This window comes from Oreochromis niloticus, linkage group LG1, assembly GCF_001858045.2.
Source record: "Oreochromis niloticus isolate F11D_XX linkage group LG1, O_niloticus_UMD_NMBU, whole genome shotgun sequence".
Taxonomy (NCBI): domain Eukaryota; kingdom Metazoa; phylum Chordata; class Actinopteri; order Cichliformes; family Cichlidae; genus Oreochromis; species Oreochromis niloticus.
This window is the reverse complement of record NC_031965.2, coordinates 34,500,226-34,522,176: the sequence shown is the minus strand read 5'-3', so window position 1 is coordinate 34,522,176 and position 21,951 is coordinate 34,500,226. Positions and strand designations below refer to the sequence as shown.

The window sequence follows — 21,951 nt, the reverse complement described above, 5'->3', positions numbered from 1 at the left end:
ATAGTCAATTTTTGCCAGTCTGTTTGATGGTTTTTGAGCTATTTCAGGCTGGATCAAGTGGTCAACTGAATGACCCATTGAAAAACATTATTATCCCTGGTGTGATGATGTTACTATGTGTAAAAAGCATTTATAAATCAAATTTTATTGCAGAAGTACACAGCTTTCCAGTCTACTGATCTGATGAATTCCCCCAACACACATACAAATGCACGCACATGGGCACACACCTCAGTAAATGTCAGACACCCCAGGATTCAGCTTCAATGTCTCATAAAAGCTGTGTCTTTGTACTTCAGGTAAGTGTCCAGCTTCTCCTGGAAACAGCCAATATTTCTGATCATCCATCATCTGTCTCTCTCCATGTGCAGTGTGTGATTAAGGCAATTACGCTGCCTCTTCAGAAAACCGCATCCCGGTGCTAAAAAGCTGTGAAAATAAAATACCTAGACCAATAACAAGCGAGAGAAATTTAGGCATAAATAGACACGGCTGAAAAGCTTTCTTTGGTTGAAGATGGCAAAAGTCAATGGTGTTCATTGAGCTTCCATACTGACTGGAGCCACAGAGTGGACATTAGAGGATCAAGGACAGGCTTTCATTGCACTAACACCATATAGTAGCTACTAGATACTTTCACCCACTGGCTGGTCAATTTGTACCCCTGCAGTGTTCCTGAGGTAAAAAGCCAGCTTTATTTGTGCAGCAAGGAACAGCTTTTAAGAAGAGAAATATTTAGCTGCAGTCAGGTGGGCTGACAGGACCTTACTGCAGGTGGCCAAAATGAACCGGACAAACTGAGGTTGGGCATAGATTAAAGAAAATAAAGAGAGAAGCATAGCTGTTGTGCTTCTCTTGGCCTGCAATACGCAGTCCATCCACATTAGTTCTGATCACTGGCTGCCTCAAGGCTTTCTCTCTCTCTTCTTCCATCTTTCTCTCTCTCCCCTTCCCTCTCTTTGTTTACCACATAGAGGTTGATTTATGTCGGCTGCACTTGGCAGAGTTGGGTGGCGTGGGCGAGATACAGCAGCTGAAGGGGAGAGAGAGAGAGAGAGAGAAAGGGGAAGCAAAAGGCCAAATCAGAGTGATGTATCAAGAGAGGGGAATGGAGAGATGAGCAGAAAGGAGGAAACAAAATAGTGAGGATTGGATGAGAATATTAAGTGAGTGGGGAGAGATTACAGGAGGGAGGTTGGGTGAAGAGACAGAGAGAGGTGTTGCACTGGCCTCAGGTGTCTCTCTCTGATTTGTATCTTTTATGACGCTGCTTCATGTCAGAACACAAGGTCTCATGCTGCAGTCCCTCTGGCTCAGTCGCTCTGGTTGTGTATTTCCTTCTCATTCCTCTTATTATGGTTACTCGTACATATTAATGTTATCATCAACAGTCGTGGTCAGGATAGGTTTGGTTGGAGCACATGGTTTTACATTATATGAGCCCAGTGATGAAGTCTAAGTTATTGATTTAATGTTCTTTATATGGTTCTTGGATTGTACAGCACTTTCTTGTTTCTAAATGTACGAAAAACAAATTTGACTTGACTTCAGATATTACAATTCCTTCTGCGTCTCATTCCCACCCATCCCAGACCAACACCTTGTAATGATCCTGGATACAGAATCGTTTTGAGGTTTCCTACATTGTCAGGCACCGAGATGTTGGTGGCAATGGAACCTTTTGGTTTTGCAGGTTGATCAGGCTTCTTCTGGTACTTGTATGCTTAAATTTAGGGAGTTTGGAGGCCGAGTCAACACCTTTTGTCTTGCCTCTTGTCATTCCTGCACAGTTTTTGTGGTATTTCAAGGTGCAGTGTCCTTTTTAGGGATGCTGCTAACATTGGGCAGTGTCACTGAAAGGGAGGGGCTTGTGGTCTGGCAATATTAAGATGGATGGCGTGTTTGAAAGTAACCTCTAAAGTACATGAATTCCAAAGCTCAACAGAAGATTCCTTTGTATCAAGAATCTTCACTCATTTCTGGTTATATTTTCAGTCCACACTGCTTTTAGTTGCTTATAATAAAGCTCTTTAAAGACTTTTTGCTGCACTCTTTTTGCAAATTGTTGGCTCTCATAGATTACTGAATTGTGATATAGCTTTTTTTTTTTCCAAGTATTTTCATGATAAAATTCAAACTTGACCAGCCAGAAGTATAAAATTGTACTGGCAAGTGTACCAAATTTCATCCTCTTGAGTGCTTTCCAAAGAATCAATTAATGCAAAAATGTTGGTGGCAGTAGAGTCATAATGGACCGCACATGCTTGTTTGTACATTCAAGGGCAATACATGCAAATTTTTAATGTATATTCTGACTTGGTTTTAGTGTTTGCTGAAAAGAATACCTCATTCATGGCAAACTTGTCTTTTCTGTGTCTTCCCTCCTGTAGCTGGTCAGCTAAGCCAGTCAGCTTATTTCTCCCTCCAGCTGCCCTACACTGTACTGGGACTCGGACGCAGCGCCAACTTCCTGGATCACCTTTTCGTCGGCATCCCCCGGCAGCCTGGAGAGACGGTGAGGAAATTTTACCGAGAAACTGCCAGTACTTCTCCTGCAGGGTTCATGGTCTCACAGAATGTCTGAGGAAGATTCCTTTACAGAGCTGCTTATGTCACAGCAAATAGCAAAAAGGAAGGAAAGTTGTGCAAAAAAAATTTAAAAATCAAAATGAGCCTTTTACAGCCCCAGGTGCAAAGTGATTTAAAATACAACACTTGTAGTCAAATGCCAGATTAAGTCATTTCTGAGCGGCTTAACATGTCCTGAATTTAACAGTGTACGGCATGCCTGACTAAGACATTGAATGTCTCTGTAATAAGCCTCGGGATTGTGGTTTTAAAAACAAGAAAATCTTCCAAGAAAATATCAAATGATGGATGAATTAATGGAGGGAGCAATTGAAGCACTTTTTGTAAGTCATAAGCAGAGAGCAAAAGAGTTGTTTTTCTCCAACTGCTCCAGCATTTTTCATGATGGGCTTGATGTAGCACATTTCTTCCAGGGATTGTGAGATTAGTTTGAAAGGTGTTTTGTGAAGATTCAGTAGAGGGATTTCCCTCCACATACTTTCTTATCAAATTAGAAAGTGAGGTAAACAGAGACTACAGTATCTCCCTAATCTTGCAAAGGCATTTAATGCTCGGTTGAGATTTTTCCTTAATTAAAGCAGTAGTTTATGCAAGGAAATATTTTATACCTTGTGTTTATGTCATTTGGCAAATAACTGTTTGCTTGCTGTTGACGTTAGTTCATAAATATAGAAAGGGAGACGTTAGTCTGTACATTTTATAGCTTTTATGCTTGAAAGATTAATAAAAATGAATTATCATGTGTCTTAGCTTCAGAAAAAAAACAATGACATCTTCACAATCTTCACAGTTACTACTTTTTTTTCTCTCCAAATTTTACTGGAAGTCTTTGGGTTGATTTATGTATAATTCACCTAAACACAGGCCAGCAGTTTTATTTTTGTAGGGATTTTCACATTTTATTTACCTCTGCTTCTCCTGCTTAATGAGGACAATATTTTCTCCGGTGTCATAAACAATGATTTGACTTGAAAAAGCATATCTTGCCACCCACATCTCACTAGAGGCGTGATTGCGCAGTAGAATCTAGGTGAAAGAAAATCTGATTTCCCTGCCCATTTAATGACTAAAAAATAAATGAAGGTTGAGAGAATTATGTGACACAGATTGATGCTTTACGGAAGCTAGATTACACAGCTCCTTTTTAATGTATGGGATGATTGATGACATCAACAGAGGAATTAATAAAGGTGTAGCGAGCTTCCCACTGAAAGAGAAATACTAATGGCTTCCCTTTTTACTACTCCAACACATCTTTGCTTAACAACCAGCTAAGTGACTGTTTATGAATGACTCTCTGAATCAACCACATATGTGATTCCTGTCATACGGCAACAGATCAATATAGTAATATGATAAATAATTGGTTTTATTTTATGGTTTTTATCTATTCTTTGTCCATATTTCTACTCTTCACTACCTCTAATCTCATCTCTCTTCAGTTCAGCTCTCTCCGCCTACATCTCCGTCTCTCTTTTTCTCTCTCTAATGTAGCACTGTCACTCTGAATATTAGGCACGACAGGGCCCCTTTTCCCTCCTGTGTGGTACCAAGGTCTTCGTCGAGCAGCTGATTAGAATTGCAGATGGCTCAGTCCGCTACTCAGACAGCGTAGGGCACCGGGAACACTCATCACAAACAAACTGCATTATTGTCCTCTTTCCACACCCTCCTTTTTCCCATGCAAAGGAATGCAATCCTTTTTCCCTCATTTTTCCTCCTCTCTTGTCCCTTTTACAGTGTGAATTAATGAATGCCTAAAGATGTGGTCTATTATGCAGAGTAGTTTGGGGTTTTTTTTGGTACCCAGAGGGACTGGGGAGTGGAGTAACTCCGTCGAATCTACCTGTAATGAGAAGAGAGGCGAAGGTTTAGAAACCTGACCGTTACGCCACCCTGCACAGTCGGCTTATTTCGCTCTTTCTGTTTGCCAGCTCTCTTGATCTGCTTGTCTCTCATTTTTGTTTTGTTTCAATCTTTATTTCTGTCCTGTTTTCTTACTGTCTCCCCTGCTGTGCCCTTTACACTTTCTCCAGCACAAAGAGAGTTTCTGCCTGCTGTTTCGCAGAAGGCGATGTTTTGTAGAATCTTAGTGGATATCTTCTTCCCTCTGTCCAATCAGTCCTCTCATTTATTCACCCCTCCTCGTCTTTCTCTGTGAGTCTCAGTCCTCCTGTTCACTTATCTTCCACCCAGGGGATTCCCTTTGCTGTTCAAAGTGGTTTACTTCACTAATCAGTCCCCTACTTGTCACTCTCACTCTCTCTCTGTCTTCCTCATCCTCTAACTCTGTATCTGTCTCCCTCACTCTCCATAGTGTGCCAGTTTTCCTGGCTTTGAACCAGAGTATCTCTCGTTCTCTCTGAAGACTTAGGAACACTTTTCTCTTCCAAACAGCCAGATCGGATCTGCTCCCAGGCAGCGGTAGTGGAGGCTGACTCGTCTCCAGCTCTGCTCCCCCGCCAGTTGCCGCACCAACGGCAGTGCTTTCCAAGAGCTAAGCGACAATGGCTGGCGGCTAGAATGAGCTTGTTATGTAAAAAGCAATGCCGTTGCTGTACGCTTATTCAAAATAGCTGCAAGATGTAGTTCCTTCCAATTGATGAAGAAAGGAGAGTCAGAATTAAAGAGCAGTGGCACTTACAGATTCTGCCAAACGTAGAACTGGAATTGTTTCCTCTGAACTGCGAGTATAGTTACAGCCTTTAAATCATTAATATATTGCCCCCTTCTCCTATTTATACCACTGCACTCTTAACCCATTATGAGCCGGAGAACAACCCCAGATGGCTGAGCAGGCTCTTAAAGCAGAATAATGTGGCTAAGAACGCTAGCAGACACAGACGATTACACTGGGCTTTTCCAGAAACCTAAGCCCTGTTTTATAAAGATGCTAAATATGGCCTGTGTCAGTCTCATGTCAGATGTCACCACTAGCTGCTGAGCCCTAAGGCAGCAAACAACTAAAAATGAAACTAAAACTTATGCAGAGTCAAGCTGCTGTCAAACAGTTCTCCAAGCAAATGTTTGTAAACTCTGCAGTTATGTTAAGTCTGTCTTAACCCTCTCAGCACTTTCTTAACATTTGATCCTTTTTCAAGATAAATGTGAAAAATGCATCAAAATTAGTTGGAGAAGACAGAAGTGAGAGAAGTAGGATATTCCCCAATAAAAGAAGTACTTTTTTTCCTTTTGCAAAGTAGCCTCATTTATTCACTTTGCAAGGCAGAATTAACTCGTGCGGTAAACAGGTTGCCCCTTCTCGTGCCAAAGTATTCATGTGCAAGACACTGAACTTGTTCTGGCAAGGACACAGTGGAAAGTGGTTTGCAGAAAGTTAAAAGGCACTCTGTAATTGCAGGTCTTTTAGAGAAGCTATTTTCTCATTCAAATCCAAATCATAGCCTGATGTTTCTAGGCTAAAACCAGGCTTTCTTTCTGCCACTCTTTGAGCTAACAAAGTAAAAAATGGTCACAGTATTTAGTAATTAGAGATGTCTGTGGTGTGATGAGGTTTTGCCACCTTTTTAGTATACAGTCAAATATATTATATGGTTTCTTGCTGTAAAACAAAATCATTTTTTCTTTGTAAATTCGTTGTTGTTTTTTTCCTTGTACATATGTCTCATTACCTTTGTCTTAATTAAAAAAAGAAATCTAATCTGCTTTCATGCATAACTATGAGGTTCAATATATTCATTATGCTGTTTTAACTTTTGCTTATTTTCATGATACCTGCATATAACGGCCCTGCTTAACCTTTCAGGCTTTCATTTTTGCATTTAAATTTTGAATCAGGCAATGTGGCTAAATGCTTTAAAATCATAGTAAGTGTAAGTTGTCTGCTCCATTCTACAAATGTAGGCAGAAAAAAGGCTAAAAAAAACAAAGAATTGGACAGTATGTCCCATTTGTCCTCATTATCGCCACTGTGGTGTCCTTTTGTAAGACCCATACCCCTACCTGTACGGGGAAGCTGTTCAGTGACCAGCAGGTCAGATTGTGGTTGCACTGTGCAGCTTCTACACAAGAAAAGTACTTTAGTATATTCACAGTGTTCCTGCAAACAAGAGCTTTTGACACTAAAACATCTCAAACTAAAGTAAGCTTTAAGATGAGCCTGAGGGATCTGTCTGTCAAACACTCTCTCCCTCGCCTACACAGTAATGAGTCGAGATCTAATCAGGAAATATAAAGGAAAACTCTTATTTGGGTAAACTATGAGTGTATCATAATTTAAAAGAAGTACCCCTGCCACTGTGGACACTCAGTGTTAATATAATCACTGTTGATATAATACCAAACAAAGAAACCAGTAAACATGAGCATTCAAGTTGTAAATGAAACACAGGAGACCAGACATCATTAACATGAAATACTTTTGTTTTTCCAGAATTTGCTAAATTGAAATGCTAATATTCAAAAACACTACTTATCTTAATAGTAATTCTGAATCTCTGACTTGTAAGTTTTCAAGCTGCAGAGTCTTCAGATGTGATGTAGTGAGTCATTACTGGACTAGAGATTTTTGTTAAAATAATTGACTTCGGTTAGAATTTTGTATGTACTTTTAATGTGTGTTCTAACTTTCAGCTCCCTCCCATAAATTCAGTCTTCAAAGCAGACCTTTCTGCTGCTGAGATGTGATACGTTACATGATGAAAAGACCATGTGTATTTCATCAAGACAGAGGCTGACTTCTGCAGATGGCTGCGCTCGCACACAAACTGCCACAGAAATCCTTTATCATACATACAAATACACCCGGCCATATGTACACAGACTCACAATAAAGAAAAAAAAAGATTGGCTTTATTCACCATAGCCTGAGTAATTTATTTCAAGTAGTAGGTTGTCTATGTCTGAAACACATGGCTTAAAATAGCAAGTCCACAGTAGCTAAGAATGGGACCCATTATTCTACCTCAGAGGACTTAACATACATATTGTGTCGGTGTGTGCATATCTTAAAGCAGTCTGCTTGTATCGCATATATGGTTGCTATAATGTATTACTGTGAATAAAGATAATCAGTTAATGTGTTTTTCTTCTCTTTTCAGGAGATAAGGAAGCAGGAGTGGACGGCCATCATTCCCAACTCTCAACTTATTGTCATGCCTTTCCCACATGATACACCCCGCAGGTACATAAACACTTACACCTCTAGATATAATACAATATAGACAGGTCACAAATGGCTGCTTTCCTTGTTCACAGTCGTATAATTTGCTCAGAGAACCTGTTAACACTTGTTACTATGGACCCTATTCAACACTTTTAACCGCCTCGTCTGATGTCATTTGCTGGCATATTCGAGTTAATGTTACCCTCAGCTCGCTCCAGACAGCGTCTCTGTGGTATATCTTCACAAAACAATACCCAGAAGTGAGAAAACATGCTCACGCACACACGCTATTACCTCGCAGCATGTGTCCTCATGTTATCATGACGCTGTTCACATGTAGCTGAAAACCCAGGAGGAGCTCCAGATGGCTAGTCATCTCAGACAAACAATGACACACATGCACTTTCCTCGATAGGCTCATAACACTTGCATGTTTGCCAGGTTTGCCAACGCACACATACCTACATATACACCATGAGTGAAATTAGACTAACTGAGTGTTTATATGAAAACAGGCGCCTTGGTAGTCTTTTCACACAAAGTATAAGCTAACAGATTGCAGGATGTATCAAGATGAAGATAAAGTTAATACATCAAAGTGGCTGGATTTCTGGAAATACATAAAAGTTCTTGGAAACTAGAGAGAGAGCAGTCTTTCATTCTGTTCAGCTGTATGACCAGAAAGTGAAAGAGTTGTTCGTTTATTTATTTTAACATAACACAGTCTCTGCTAATGTCCACCATTTTGGTAATTGCATTGTTTTTCTGTCAGATAAAACTATGGCAAAACATAAAACAGCATATGGCAATCTCTCTTTGTCTCTCTTCCTCCCTCTCTCTCCCTCTCCTTAGTTGGAGCGCTAAATTGTACCTTACCCCCAGCAACAGCGTGTTGCTGACGGCCATCGCACTGATCGGCGTGTGTGTCTTCATCCTTGTTATTATTGGCATCCTTCATTGGCAAGAGAAGGTCAGAACACACACACACACAGACACAGAGTAGCGTGTTGTAGTTAATGTTGGCCTCTTCCTGGTGATTTACTGCTTCAGAGTGTGAGTGTGTGTATGTGTGTGTGTGTGAGAGAGAGAGAGCAGATTGGTCACAACCAGCAGCAGATGGGTCTCACTGTCCCTGTCCTGTAGTCCTCTCGCCTCCCACCAAGACACACATACACACTCTCTCTCTCACTCTACCTCTCTCTCTCGTTCTCGGGGCCACAACCTGGAAGGACGTTCAGCTGTAATTGCCTTCTTCTGTCCTTTCAGCACGGCAGATCTGCTGTTCATTACCGCCATAAATGTGCCCTCCAGGGAGTCGATGCATGTTTTCATGTTTTTGGTTTTGGTTTTTTTCTTCACCTCCTCCGGTGAAGAAAAAAAAACTCTTTTCTTTTTTTTTTAATAGACACACACACACACACACACATCACAGTCTCAGTAAAATGTATCCCATCATAGCAGGGTTGATGACACTCAGACACAAACACAAATTATCGCAAATGTTCTTTTTTTTTCTGGATTGTTTCCTTTTTCATCCACACACACACACACGCACACACACACACAGTCTGCTGGGCTGAGCAGTGCAGTAAGTTGCTGGCATCTTCTCCAAACCATCTGCCGTGAGACCATGTGCACTTAATGTGTTCCTGTGTGTGTGTTTGTGTGTGTGTGCGCGCGTCTTCACTCAGGTTGACATGCAGCATGGTTACACACACAGAAGCGCTCTAATTGCCCTCTTTTTTAGAAATGTGGGTGTGTGCATCAGCTTCATCTGAACTGATGCGAAATTCAAAAAGATAAAAATAAATAAATAAGCATGGCTGGTGCCCAAACTAAGTACACAAGATACATCTAGCAGGCTCAGGTGGATGGGAGGAGTGATGAGTGTGCGGATGAAAGCTATGTTGCAAGAGCAGGAAATGGGGAATGCAATTAAGAAAACGGTTATTTCACTCTTAAAGGTTATTTACGGTTCTGTTTATACGCAAGCTACTTAAATGTGCTTGGGTGCAGCCCTTCAAAAAACAAACAAACTGTACTGTACATACGTCAAATGCTGATTGGTTGAAAGTTGGACAGTATAGTAGTAACATTAGTTTTTGGAACAACAGGTTGGGGTTTTAATCCCAGTTAGCACATGCATCCAGTAAAGCTAGATGTTAACCAAGTCTACATCAGGTACCAATCAAACTCCTTCAGTTCACATGCTGAAGTATCCTTGGACACGGTACTGAACTCCAAGTTGCCCCTGATGCATCCATCAGACTGTGTCAATGCCAGAAAGCACTTAGGCGTAGATAAAAGCATATGAATGTTTGTGTGGATGAGACTTGTAGTAAGAAACCGCTTTGAGTGCTCAACTGAGTAGAAAGGCTATATGAGTACCTGTCCATTTACCAAACATCAAAGATAAAAGAACAGCATGAAAAGCTCAGACAGTGGCTACATTGGACACTTTTACACACATTTCACTTCAGTTGTGTTATGTTCAGTCCCAGTGTGTGCTGTTGTTGAGTAGCCCACAGATTCAACTCAGCTCTGTCTTGTTCTCACAGAAAGAAGGAAGAGGTTGTCAGTCATAAACCACAATATATTTGGCTTTGAACACTGTGGTGTTCATAGTCTGACTAGTCACAGTCTCATTACCCTCCACTGTACCCCTAATAAGAGTAATAGTTACTAGTTCTAGAAAGGTTTTTTGCCTTTTTGACTACTCATTTCAGAGTTCTCATTTCCACAGCATGCAGTTCAGTAACATCTTCTTAATGGTTTAATAATATGGTGGTATATCATATAGTACTTGCAAACTCATGATAGGCTTTAATTAGATAGATTAGAAGCAGCACAGGAATATTTTATTCAAATGCACTGAAATATGCAACATCGCACTCATCGTCATTTCAATTCAGAACAAAACACTGCACCACAGTTGGCGAGGCATCCAACATTCACAATGCATACAAAAACTCATTTGATTCAGATTACTAAATGCATTATCAGGTTTCCACTGTGCATAATCCTGAGCATCCACTGTGCATGCAGCAGAACTTCAGGTTCAGTGATTGGAGTTCTTATTGAAATGCTCCTTGGGAGTCACAGTTGAATTAAGCCATGTTTGCACTTGACTACTACTACCTGGGGAACTCTGTGCAGTTGGAATATTTGCAGAGGTAGTCTGTGATGTTTATCCCATGCAAATCTGCCAAGGCTGCAATTTGAAAAGTAGAAATTCCAATTATCTACCATGTTACACCAAATACAAAAGTGCTGTGAAAACATTATCCATTACAGTTGTTTGTTTTCTTTTCACTTTTCTGTTGCCTCTGTCGCACCCAAGAATTATGAAAGTTGTGTTTAGACACATTTTGGGTGCAAATTCAGGAGGCTAGAGTGTCTGTACAGCTTAGAGACAAATTCACAGAAAGGGCAACTTAAATCTATCTAAAGAGCAAAATCCCAAAGTATAATGAGATGGTTGACATGCAGGGCAGCATGCTTAAGGAACATTTCACCATCTTTCTTCAAAATGTGGCAGGCTATTAGTAGTAAGCTAACATTAGGTCTGTAGCAAGCAGCCAGATGCCTTCTAATCAATATTTGCCGTTATATGAGAGTAATATCAGTGGATTCCAATAAAACTCAGATCTACCCGGTTCGAATGTGCCACTATAAACACAGACATGAGTGGGTAATTTTTAACTTGCACAAGATAATCTGGTAATGCTAGTCTTCTAAGATTTTTAATGTGACTTATCTTTGTTTAGCTACACTTTTACAGTTGTCATTTATACCATTGAAAAGATGGATTAGTTTTTTTACCTCTAGAAAGGTGAAATAACACTTTTCTCTTTGCAACACAATACACTGCATCATTTTTTACATACATCTATACATAACAGTTTCCTACCATAAATCAAATTGCAGCTATTTCTAATTTAATTGGTAAACCGCGTTTTAAACCCACAGCGTTCTTCCGTTCCTAAAGCTAAACAGCATTGACTCTATCGGAGGACGATCTCCAGTGTCTTGTCAGTATATACCCTTCAGGTTGTTCAGGTTGACACAATTTAAAGATAAATTTGATTTGAATTGGACTATATGTCTGGCCTTGATAACTTGAAGACACACAGCTGGACTGACAGGCTAATGTGGTGTAACCTCCTTCACCACCCAGAGAATTAACACTGAAGCTAAATCACATATACCAGCTGCTAACATTCTTTCTTATATCTCATCTTCTCCCATCTCCTTTACAGCGGGGCATCCGGTAAGGTCAAGGCGAGCCGGCTGATTGACATTTGGCATTTCTGTGTGTTTGCACCGCCGCCTCTGGTATTTGCTCTTCTGATAACAAAGTCAGGCAGAGGGCAGAAGCATGAGGGCAAAGACATGTTGCCCAGCCTAACCAGCTAACAGGGCTTTTACACAAATTCTGTTAACTTCTGTTCAATGCAATATTTGCTAGGGATATGAAGAAGTCCATATGACTATATTCCAGAAAGTAGAAGAAACAAGTATTTAAAGGCACCTGTTACACCATTTTGAACCCCATATTTTTATTCTTGGACTTTATTAGAGTAGATCTGCATGATTCACAGCTAAATAAGTTATATCTTATCTTACATGGTATCCCACTTTTGTTCAGCCTATTGGTTTGTCTGAAAAAGGGGTCCTCTTCCTTTAAAGCCAACTTTATTCCAATTGGCTGCCCACAGCAAGCAGAAGATTTTCTGACCAGATCGGTAAGGCTTTTGTGCACAAAGCCAGAGCTATGTGTTTGAGATTACCATATTAGTGATATCCTATCTCACACACAGAGCTAAGAGTAGAGCAAACTGCCTGAAACAGAGCTTTTTGAGTGTTTGTCTCCCAGGGATTAGGTTCACATGCACTGACCTCATTATTTGAAACTTCGTCCATGTTTAATGCAAGAATCAACCTTTGCAACAGTATATAAATGACACAAGTTGAGGAAAGGTCCCCTTTAAACAAATTGTGGGAAAGAAAAAACCAATGAAGCAGAATTTAATCAATCTCATCATCATGCAGGCCAGACTTAATTAGCTGACATTAAAGCCCTGTGAGACTTCAGTATGCATCACTGTAGTTTTCCACCTGGTTTGGGACACAGACCAGCCCACTGTGTCAGAAAACCCTTTAGATGGACACAAATCAATGCTCTGCTGCTTAATGATGATTCAAGCCTCAGGATGACTATTGGTAGTATCCCCAGGACAGTCAATTAAACCAGGCCTGGACAGCAGCACAGCCCAGTGGATTGGTTATCCAAAGGAAAGAACATCAAATCAATCTGCTCCCTAAAAACATGTTGCATTAAAAAAAAAAAAAAAGTTAAAAAAAACATAGCATCAATCAATATGAGATGCTGCTGTCTTTGAAGATAGATGAAGGCTTTATTACAAACCAAAACTGACAGGATTAAAAAAAAGATTGAATAAATGTGTTTCTGCTCGTCTTTTGGATGAAGCAAATTAGTCAACATCAGGGACGCACTGGCTTATCCACAAAAGAGGACATGCGTCTCAAAAAATCTTTCCAATTTAGGGACTGGGTTTAGTCATTTTGTTATACTAAAACATGAACGGCTCTGCTGTAACATTTAAGCAACATGTTTGGAAAGGGAAAAAAAGATCTGATAGCATTTTAACTTGTTGCCTGTTCACCTGCAGAACAAAGTCACTGACTGACTGCACAATCAGCAGTCCACATAATGTAGAATCATTGTTATTCATTAGTCTTCAACTGTGCCAAATCATGACCTTTAAAGATGTACATTTCACCCCTTTAATCCTGCGCCTCATCAAGTCTTGATTATAAAAACAGACCATAACCTTTACACTTAAACTGATAAATGAGATATTAATATGGGCACTACCAGAGTAGCTTTGCATGTTTCAAAATAATCCTTGTGTATTTTACAGTGGTGTTTCCCTCCTTCCTGATTTCCTATTTTTTTGTATGTTTGTTATACTTAAATGTTTCAGATCATCAAACAAATTTAAATATTAGATAAAGATAACACAAATAATCAGTTTCTAAATTTAGCTGTTTAATATTAAGTGGAAAAAAATCCAAACCTATATGGGAATGTGTGAAAAACTGATTGCCCCCTAAACCTAATAACTGGTTGGGCCGCCCTTAGCAGCAACAACTGCAATCAAGCGTTTTCAATAACTGACAATGAGTATTTTACAGCACTGTGGAGGAGTTTTGTCCCATTCATCTTTGCAAAATTGTTTTTCAGCCACATTGGAGGGTTTTCAAGCATGAACTGCCTTTTTAAGGTCATGCCACAGCATCTCAATCGGATTCAGGTCAGGTCTTTGACTAGGCCTCTCCAAATCCTTCTTCTTTTTTGTTAAACCATTCAGAGGTGGACTTGCTGGTGTCTTTTGGATCATTGTCCTGCTGCAGAACCCAAGTGCGCTTCAGTTTAAGCTCACAAACAGGACATTGTCCTTCAGGATATTTTGGTATACAGCAGAATTCATGAATTCAGCACAACTCCAGACAACCACACTACTACCACCATATTTTATAGATGAGATGATATTCTAAAAATGCTGCGTTACTTTTACACCAGATGTAATGGGACAAACTTTGTCAGGCAGATCCTACTTAAGTGATTTCCTGATTGAGAACAGGTGTGGCAGTAATTAGACTTGGGTGTGGCTAGAGAAATTGAACTCTAGCCACATTGAGTGTACCAAAGATGTGATAACAAACAATCACTTTTTCACACAGGGCCATGTAGGTTTGGATTTTTCCCCCTTAATAATAAATAACTTAAACATAATTAATAAAATAATAAATAATTTAGAAACTGCCTTTTGTTTTTACTTGCATTATGTTTGTCTAATATTTAAATCTTTGATGATCTGAAACATTCAGTGTGACAAAAATACAAAAAATTGGAAATCAGGAGGGGGCAAACACTTTTTTACACCACTGTATATCTTGTTGGTTCTACCCATTAGCTTATCATCTCTGACACCAGCTGTTTTAGCTCCTCTTCCTTAAGGCCACCCTTCTTTTAATACAATTTTCTTCGATTTGAAGGATGTCCTCTCTCACTGACTTCATACAGACAAAAATAGAAAAAAATTCCTGAAACTGGGTGATTAGAGCCGTCTGTCGAATCAGCTGTTGACTCACAGGGTTTACTTGTACAAACACTGACCTCATTATTTAAAACTTTGACCTTGTCCCCTTCAGATTCAACTAACAAGCATAGAGTAGGTATAATTAGATCCACTTGGGCCTACACAACATTTAAAGAACTGGATCACGGATTTATGACACGTTTACAAGTGTGGCTTAAAGCAAATAAGACATATGTAAGCCGTTGGTCGCAGCAGTTATTTCTCTTGGTAATGAAAAGATCCCGTACTGTTGAGATCAGAATGTAAGGGAAATCCTCATTCTGTGCATAAATACATAGTTGAGCCAAAGCTTACACGAGGCTTCAGCAGTGTGTGGTTGTCCACATCGATGAGGATCTTCTGCATATTTTTAGCACAAAATTTCCTCCCTTTGTGCGACTGTCCCTTCACTGCAGCTCAGCTAGGAAATGCCCGCAGAAATGAAAATCTTGTACTTAAAAAACAGAAACTTTGGATAATACCCACGTGATCAGGTTTTTTATTCCTGATTACTTACACTGGATTCGTGTTGGGAGTAGCATGACCAGTAGGAATGGCAGGAATGATTACACCAACAATTACACTGATATAAAACACCTAAACAAAAGAATACCTTGATTTCAAATGACTCCCAAAGTGACATAAATGGTGCATTTATAGATTTGGCTGTTCTGTACAGAGACAAATTTTACATGAGGGTTGATAACAATAATAATGGATTGCATTTATATAGCCCTTTTCGAGACCCTCAAAGCGCTTTACAATTCCACTATTCATTCACTCTCACATTCTTGCAGTAACTACTTCTTTATTAAATTTAGCATTTGAGAAGAAATCGTGGTCCTTTCCGGTTGTTGGTAGTGAACAGTCATTAAGTTGGGATAAAGTGGTTCTGGCAAGCTACAGTTGTAGCCACAGCTGTAGGCAGGAATGTGCTACAAGCTACAGTTGTAGCCACAGCTGTAGGCAGGAATGTGCTACAAGCTACAGTTGTAGCCACAGCTGTAGGCAGGAATGTGCTACAAGCTACAGTTGTAGCCACAGCTGTAGGCAAGAATGTGCTACAAGCTACAGTTGTAGCCACAGCTGTAGGCAGGAATGTGCTACAAGCTACAGTTGTAGCCACAGCTGTAGGCAGGAATGTGCTACAAGCTACAGTTGTAGCCACAGCTGTAGGCAAGAATGTGCTACAAGCTACAGTTGTAGCCACAGCTGCCCTGGGGAAGACTGACAGAAGCGAGGCTGCCATATCGCGCCATCGGCCCCTCTGGCCAACACCAGTAGGCGGTAGGTGAAGTGTCTTGCCCAAGGGAACAACGACCAAGACAGACAGAGCTGGGGATCGAACCGGCAACCTTCCGGTTACAAGATGAGCTTCCCAACCCCCTGAACCACAGTTGCCCCAAGGGTGGTGGGAATTAGTCTGCAAATTTTAAACAAGGACATTAGGGTTGTGTCCTGGGTATAGCTTTTTTTTTACTTTAACTTTTTTTTTTTTTTTAATATTATTATTTTATTTGTAGGTGCTTGGTTTGATTATAGGGACCAAAAATGTATGTTTAGGCGATTGAACAAATCACCAATTTTGTTCAAATAAACCCCAGAATATCAGACACTTGTTACTGTTACGGCCTTGATCAATAGAATAATGGATTCTAAGTCATCTGTGGCCATTTTCACATGTGAATAATCACTTTACAGTAGTTTCACACACATTTGCACTACTGGAAATACTCTGTGTGGTTTTAGTCAGCGAAGCTGTCTGGGTAGAGCTTGCAGAAGACCACGCTGTCTGACATCATACAGACTTTTTAATGAAGGAGCTAAATGTTTTAAAGACCAGCTAATGTCCAATCTGACTTTGTCTCACATCTGCGTTCACACCTGCACTTCTTTCAGGTGAAGTCTCGAGAATTTAAAAGCTGTTATCTAAGTGTGAAAACGGCTTAAACGGCAGGGTCGACCCCAGATCCTTTCTGTTAAGCTCAGACATTTTGCATGTCATTTTTCACACGGCTGCAAGAGCTCGCTATGCATATATGGTTGTTTTAACCTGCAAGGTCCACCTGGTGAGGAAAGCATCAACTTGGTGTATTCTGGAAGGTGCAGCTTATAAATGATTTAGTTAATGCCCTCACAGTCCTTTTTAAGAAAGATAGAATTGTATGTATTACAAGTACGCAGTAACTACTTCTTTATTAAATTTAGCATTTGAGAAGAAATCGTGGTTCTTTCCGGTTGTTGGTAGTGAACAGTCATTAAGTTGGGATAAAGTGGTTCTGACACACTTACAACATCAACAGTAAGGATGGAAAAAGTGTCTGTAGTTTTATTTTGGCGAAAAACTTTTTACACTTTCCTTTGAAGTCTACAGGGGGTTGAGTTTGACACCTGAAAGAGAGATATAGGGTGGAGTATCACTTCAGCCGTGACTTTTGATACCACAGCTGCAAATGTTCACACATCCCCCATGGCCTCCTCCTTCTTGTCTTCAAAAAGAACTGTACATTATCTCTACTCCTGCACTGCGGGGATGAACACAGTCTGGACATGTTGAAATTACAAAATTGCTTTCATGGGCTCTCACATCATAAAATGTTCTTGTTCTGTTTGAGACGATGTCAGGTGCCGGTTCAAAGAAGTAAACAGAAAACATGAGAAATTGCTGCTGTTGGCTGAAATTTTGGATTTGTTTTTTTCATCAGCACACCAGGAGTATTAGAGTATTAGAAGCAGGTGACTTGAGCAGGGCCCTCAGGGAGGAGGTGTTGTTGGGAGAGGGTGGTGGACTTTGCTGCTGCACGTCTGTCAGCTTGTTCACAGCTTAGTTCGTACACCACTGCCTGCAGCCATCACACCTGCCTGTCTGTCCCACTGCCCAGATGATGATAATAGACTGTTGGCTATGAATGCACACATAATATCCTTAAAAGCCTTTTCACATTGACGGGAGGACAGAAACTCTGTGTGCTTGTGTGATGTTTGAATTTGATTTATCATTGGAGCAAACATTTCATTTTTACCTGTTGTGATGTAATTGAATATTAACCTCCTCACCAAAAGTCTAATTTGTGCATCACTTATTAACAGATTTGAACATTAGACCACAAAGTTAACCAGAATGTTTTAGTTTGATCAATTTCCCCAAACACATTTTTAACTAATCAACTGGTAAATGTAAATACAGTACAAATAAAGTACAAATTTTCCAGTTAAACAATGTGTCCATACTTAATCCAAGAATAAATGGTAGTAGGTTCGCCCTATTCGGCACTGCTTTCAAATCTGAGTGCATTCAGTTTGGCTTGGTTCAGGTTCTCTGACCGGTGCACTGCAGATTGCAAATCCAGATTTTAGCTGTTTCTGGTTTAGAAGTAATACAATGTCCTCACATGCAACAAGCACACAGATGTACAGAGCTTTTGGCTTTTAAGAAAATGTACTTGCGTTTTAGTCACACATTAGTCATCTCACTGCCATCAGTTTTAGTTTGGCTAACAAACAGCATGCTCAGGCTGCAGCTGTCAGAAGCTTTGATCTGTACAGCTTCTGTGATTGCACATGTTGTTCGTGTTTATTGTGAGGTTAGGGGAACAGGCACCGTTTACCTGTTTGTAGTGGAGTATTCAGTGGTTCCCACATACCGTGCCCGTGTAACTTGGCTTTGCAAAAATAATAGCAGGTGATGTCTAAATTATTCTCCACGGCAAATCCAGTAGTTCTTCAGAAAACTCTGTGTTCCTGTTGTTCTGTTTTTTCCTGGTTATTATTAGAGATGGAATAAAGTACAATTTAAGGCAGGGGTCTTATATTTATCTATCTCATGGGCCACTCTTTAGCCAAATCAGTAAAAGCATTGCATAGTAACCTGTACTTAAAAAAGCTTCCAGAAATATCTGTTTCTCTGGAAAGGTTGAAGTACAGTACTATGCAAAAGTCTTGAGCTACCCTCCATTTCTTTATATTTTACTAAAAAAATTGGAAATGGGCAACGAGATGTAATGTACGTATTAGAAATATATAAGGCAGAAGAAGAGTTTTACAATTGTAACGAAAGTTAGAATTGTAGTGGTATGACCACTTTTATTCTTCGCAGGCTTTCTTGTAATTTCTTCAAATGTCAACTAAAGGTACAAATGCAGCTCTCAGGTTCTGTGTCAGGTCTTTCGTGAATTTTTTTCCTATTTCTTAAGGACGTGACTTTCAGGTACTGTTCATTTGCTATAGATGCTTTTCTTATGCCTGCTACTCCTGCCACTTGTCCAGTTTCCTCAGATGTTTTAAGAACACCCTGCACACCATTCTGAGGTATACTGAGGTTTTCACTATTAGCTCAGGGGGAAAAATCGTGTGGTTGTAAAACTACTATTATATGTCTGTCAAACTGTTATTTTTGTCACTTCTCATAAAATTTGCAACAAATTGTGTGACTGCTAGTAACAAAATACCTAAAGACACAATTTAAAGATTTCATCTTAACTGAGTTGTGTTTTGTGTGTGGACACAACACTGGTTTGTAAGTTGGGTGCCAAAATGATTTGTAGATCAGTGTTAAAGTGACTTAACAAAAAAAAAAAGCAAATTCCTCTGAAAATGGTCAGGTACAAGGACTGGACTCAAAATGATTGAAAAAGCAGCCAATGTCCAAGAAAAAAAACCTCTTAAGAAACCCTAGAGAAATATTGCTCAAGACCATTTTAAAAATTACTAAAAGGTCTGGCTCTTTGGAAGCACTCAGTGGTCACTGGTGGAGTTATTTAATTACTTAATTATTATTAATCCTTTCTTTATTCAGGTAAAAATCTCATTGAGATTACAAATCTTGTTTCTAAGAAAGATGCTGAGGAACATAGTGAGTAAAAATCACCAAAGCTCTGCTGATAAGAGTTCCTCCTCTGGTATTAACATCAGCACAAAACCTGCAGTGGATTTCCATGGCTGAGCAGCTCCTGTGTTATGTGTAGGTGGAAGCACTTATACGGTGTACAGTAGTATAGATCATATAACATTATGCAAACTCTGTTAGAGCATACAAATCCAAACATTTGATTCAAGAGCAAACGGGGGTTTAAAATAAAAGAGAGAAGGAGTAATACAAAACAAAACCCTGAATACTGAAGTAAAACCAAAAAGCTGTAAGTAACACAGTTATGAGATTGTTAAACTACAACTCTCACTCATTTGCCTGCATGATATTAATAAACTCAATCCATCCTCATCAGATCTGTCCCTCTGAAGTCTCAAATCAATAAAATCCTGCGTCACATTAGAACTGTCAACTAACATTGGTGTTTTCTCACTCAACCATGTGATGAGTGTTTTTAACTTTGAAATAGCATTATTCTAAATGCCTTTAAGTTGTGATGGCGCATTCCTCAAGATTTGAAATAATCAAGCCGATTTTCATGTTTTTTTTAAATTTTCCCTACCATCTCTGATTGTTAGCCAGTAATTGAAAACCCCACGGGCATTCCCAAAATACACGGTGGTGATTTGCCTTTCTGGTCCCTCATCCCCTCCAGCACAAGCTCTGTCCCTCCTTAGAAATTAATTTTTGTACATGACAGAGAAAAATCCATTTCAACAGATGATGGAGAACCTAAACTTTCTTTAGAGAAATAAGTGAAGGTCGTCATTGTTTGTTTTGTATACGCTACAAAATCTGATGATGTGTCCTCTTGTATTTATGACTCCAGTACAAGATAAATGACTGTTTTCCTTTGACCTTAAAAACCTGGTTTTGTGTGTTTCTCTGTGTGTGTCTGTTGTGCAGAAAGCAGATGACCGAGAGAAGCGCCAGGAAGCCCACCGTTTTCATTTTGATGCCATGTGAAGGAACAAAGCTGCATCATGGGAGAACATCATCTCCCATCCTCCCGCGCATGCCGCTCACCCGACCACCCTTTCCTCTTCACACATTTTCACTCAGACTCATTTCAAGGGCCAATAAATGGATTCTCGTATACCCCAAAACGTTTCTTTTTGATATTTTTCAGTCCTTGAGTCAGATGTTAAATATTTATGCTTCATTTCATTTATTCATTCCAGTTTTAGAAGTACAGGAGCTGCAACAAGGCCATAGAGACAGAGAACGAAATCCTAATGGAGATCACTCTCAAGTTTAAAGCAGTGATTTCTTTGGACCGACTGTCGTTAGGAGTGTGATCGTCAGTGGTGTTAGTAGTGTATTTGGATCCTTTTGAAATGCCCAACAAGTAGCTCCAATGATAAAAGCAGTTTCTTTTTGTTTGTTCACTGGAAAGGAAGCACCTTTAACATTGTGTGTATATATAAATGTGCATCGTTACTTCAAAGCCACACACGTGTTTCTGTCCATTGTCTTTGCACAGCTGATGAACCTCTTGGGTTTTTTTTCCTGTGAAATTAAACTGAACTGATTGTATGATATTGATTCAGCCTCACAGCTACAGACAGCAATTGGTGAAAAGTGAACATAATGTGATATAATGATGCTGCAGAACATTTTTATGCTTCCGATCCCACTAAAAATAATGAATGGCCTTCATGTGTGCTGAGTGCAAGTTTGTCTCTTTTGAGTCTGTCCTAAAACGGTGCATCATGGGAGTGCCAAAATAAAGAGCCTGGAGTCTGTAAATGTCTAATTCTGCTGCATCAAAGTCCTGCAAATCATCCGACGCCTGGTTGTCCTGCTGAATAAAGCACAGTTCGCTAGTTTCATGTTTTAATTTCTGTTGTCTTTTCAAGCTTAAAAGAGCTAGGTGCTCCGGTGTGTTTTATTTATATTCCAAGAATGAGCTCATGGTTTTCCATGTGGTTTGCACTTTTTTTTAACAAATGATTAACTGTGGGTGTCTGTAATTTATTTGGCCTGCAAATGAATGTTCAACCTACTAAATGTGTTTACTTACTAAAGTTGAGAATAAAGGTTTCTTCTGCTTAAGTCACGTGTTTCTTTCCCTGTTCCGCTCCTCTTAAAGCTGTTCATAATATTATGGCCCCCAAATCATACTTGATCACTTTTAGGAATTTCTCACTGGAGCTCCTTTCCAAGAACATTTTTTTGTTTATTTTCTTGCTGGGAAGCTAGTG

General features: G+C 39.7%; 1 protein-coding gene across 1 annotated transcript in view; it reads left to right on the top strand.

Moving 5' to 3' along the window:
- Positions 1-21,802, top strand: part of itfg1 (integrin alpha FG-GAP repeat containing 1) — a 148,183-nt gene extending 126,381 nt beyond the window's left edge. The window contains exons 15-18 of the mRNA XM_003437574.5: positions 2,391-2,515; positions 7,650-7,732; positions 8,567-8,684; positions 20,654-21,802. Coding sequence (XP_003437622.1) covers positions 2,391-2,515; positions 7,650-7,732; positions 8,567-8,684; positions 20,654-20,713 — 386 coding nt within the window. The 3' untranslated portion in view covers positions 20,714-21,802. The remainder of the gene's footprint in view (positions 1-2,390; positions 2,516-7,649; positions 7,733-8,566; positions 8,685-20,653) is intronic.
- Positions 21,803-21,951: the final 149 nt, after the last annotated feature.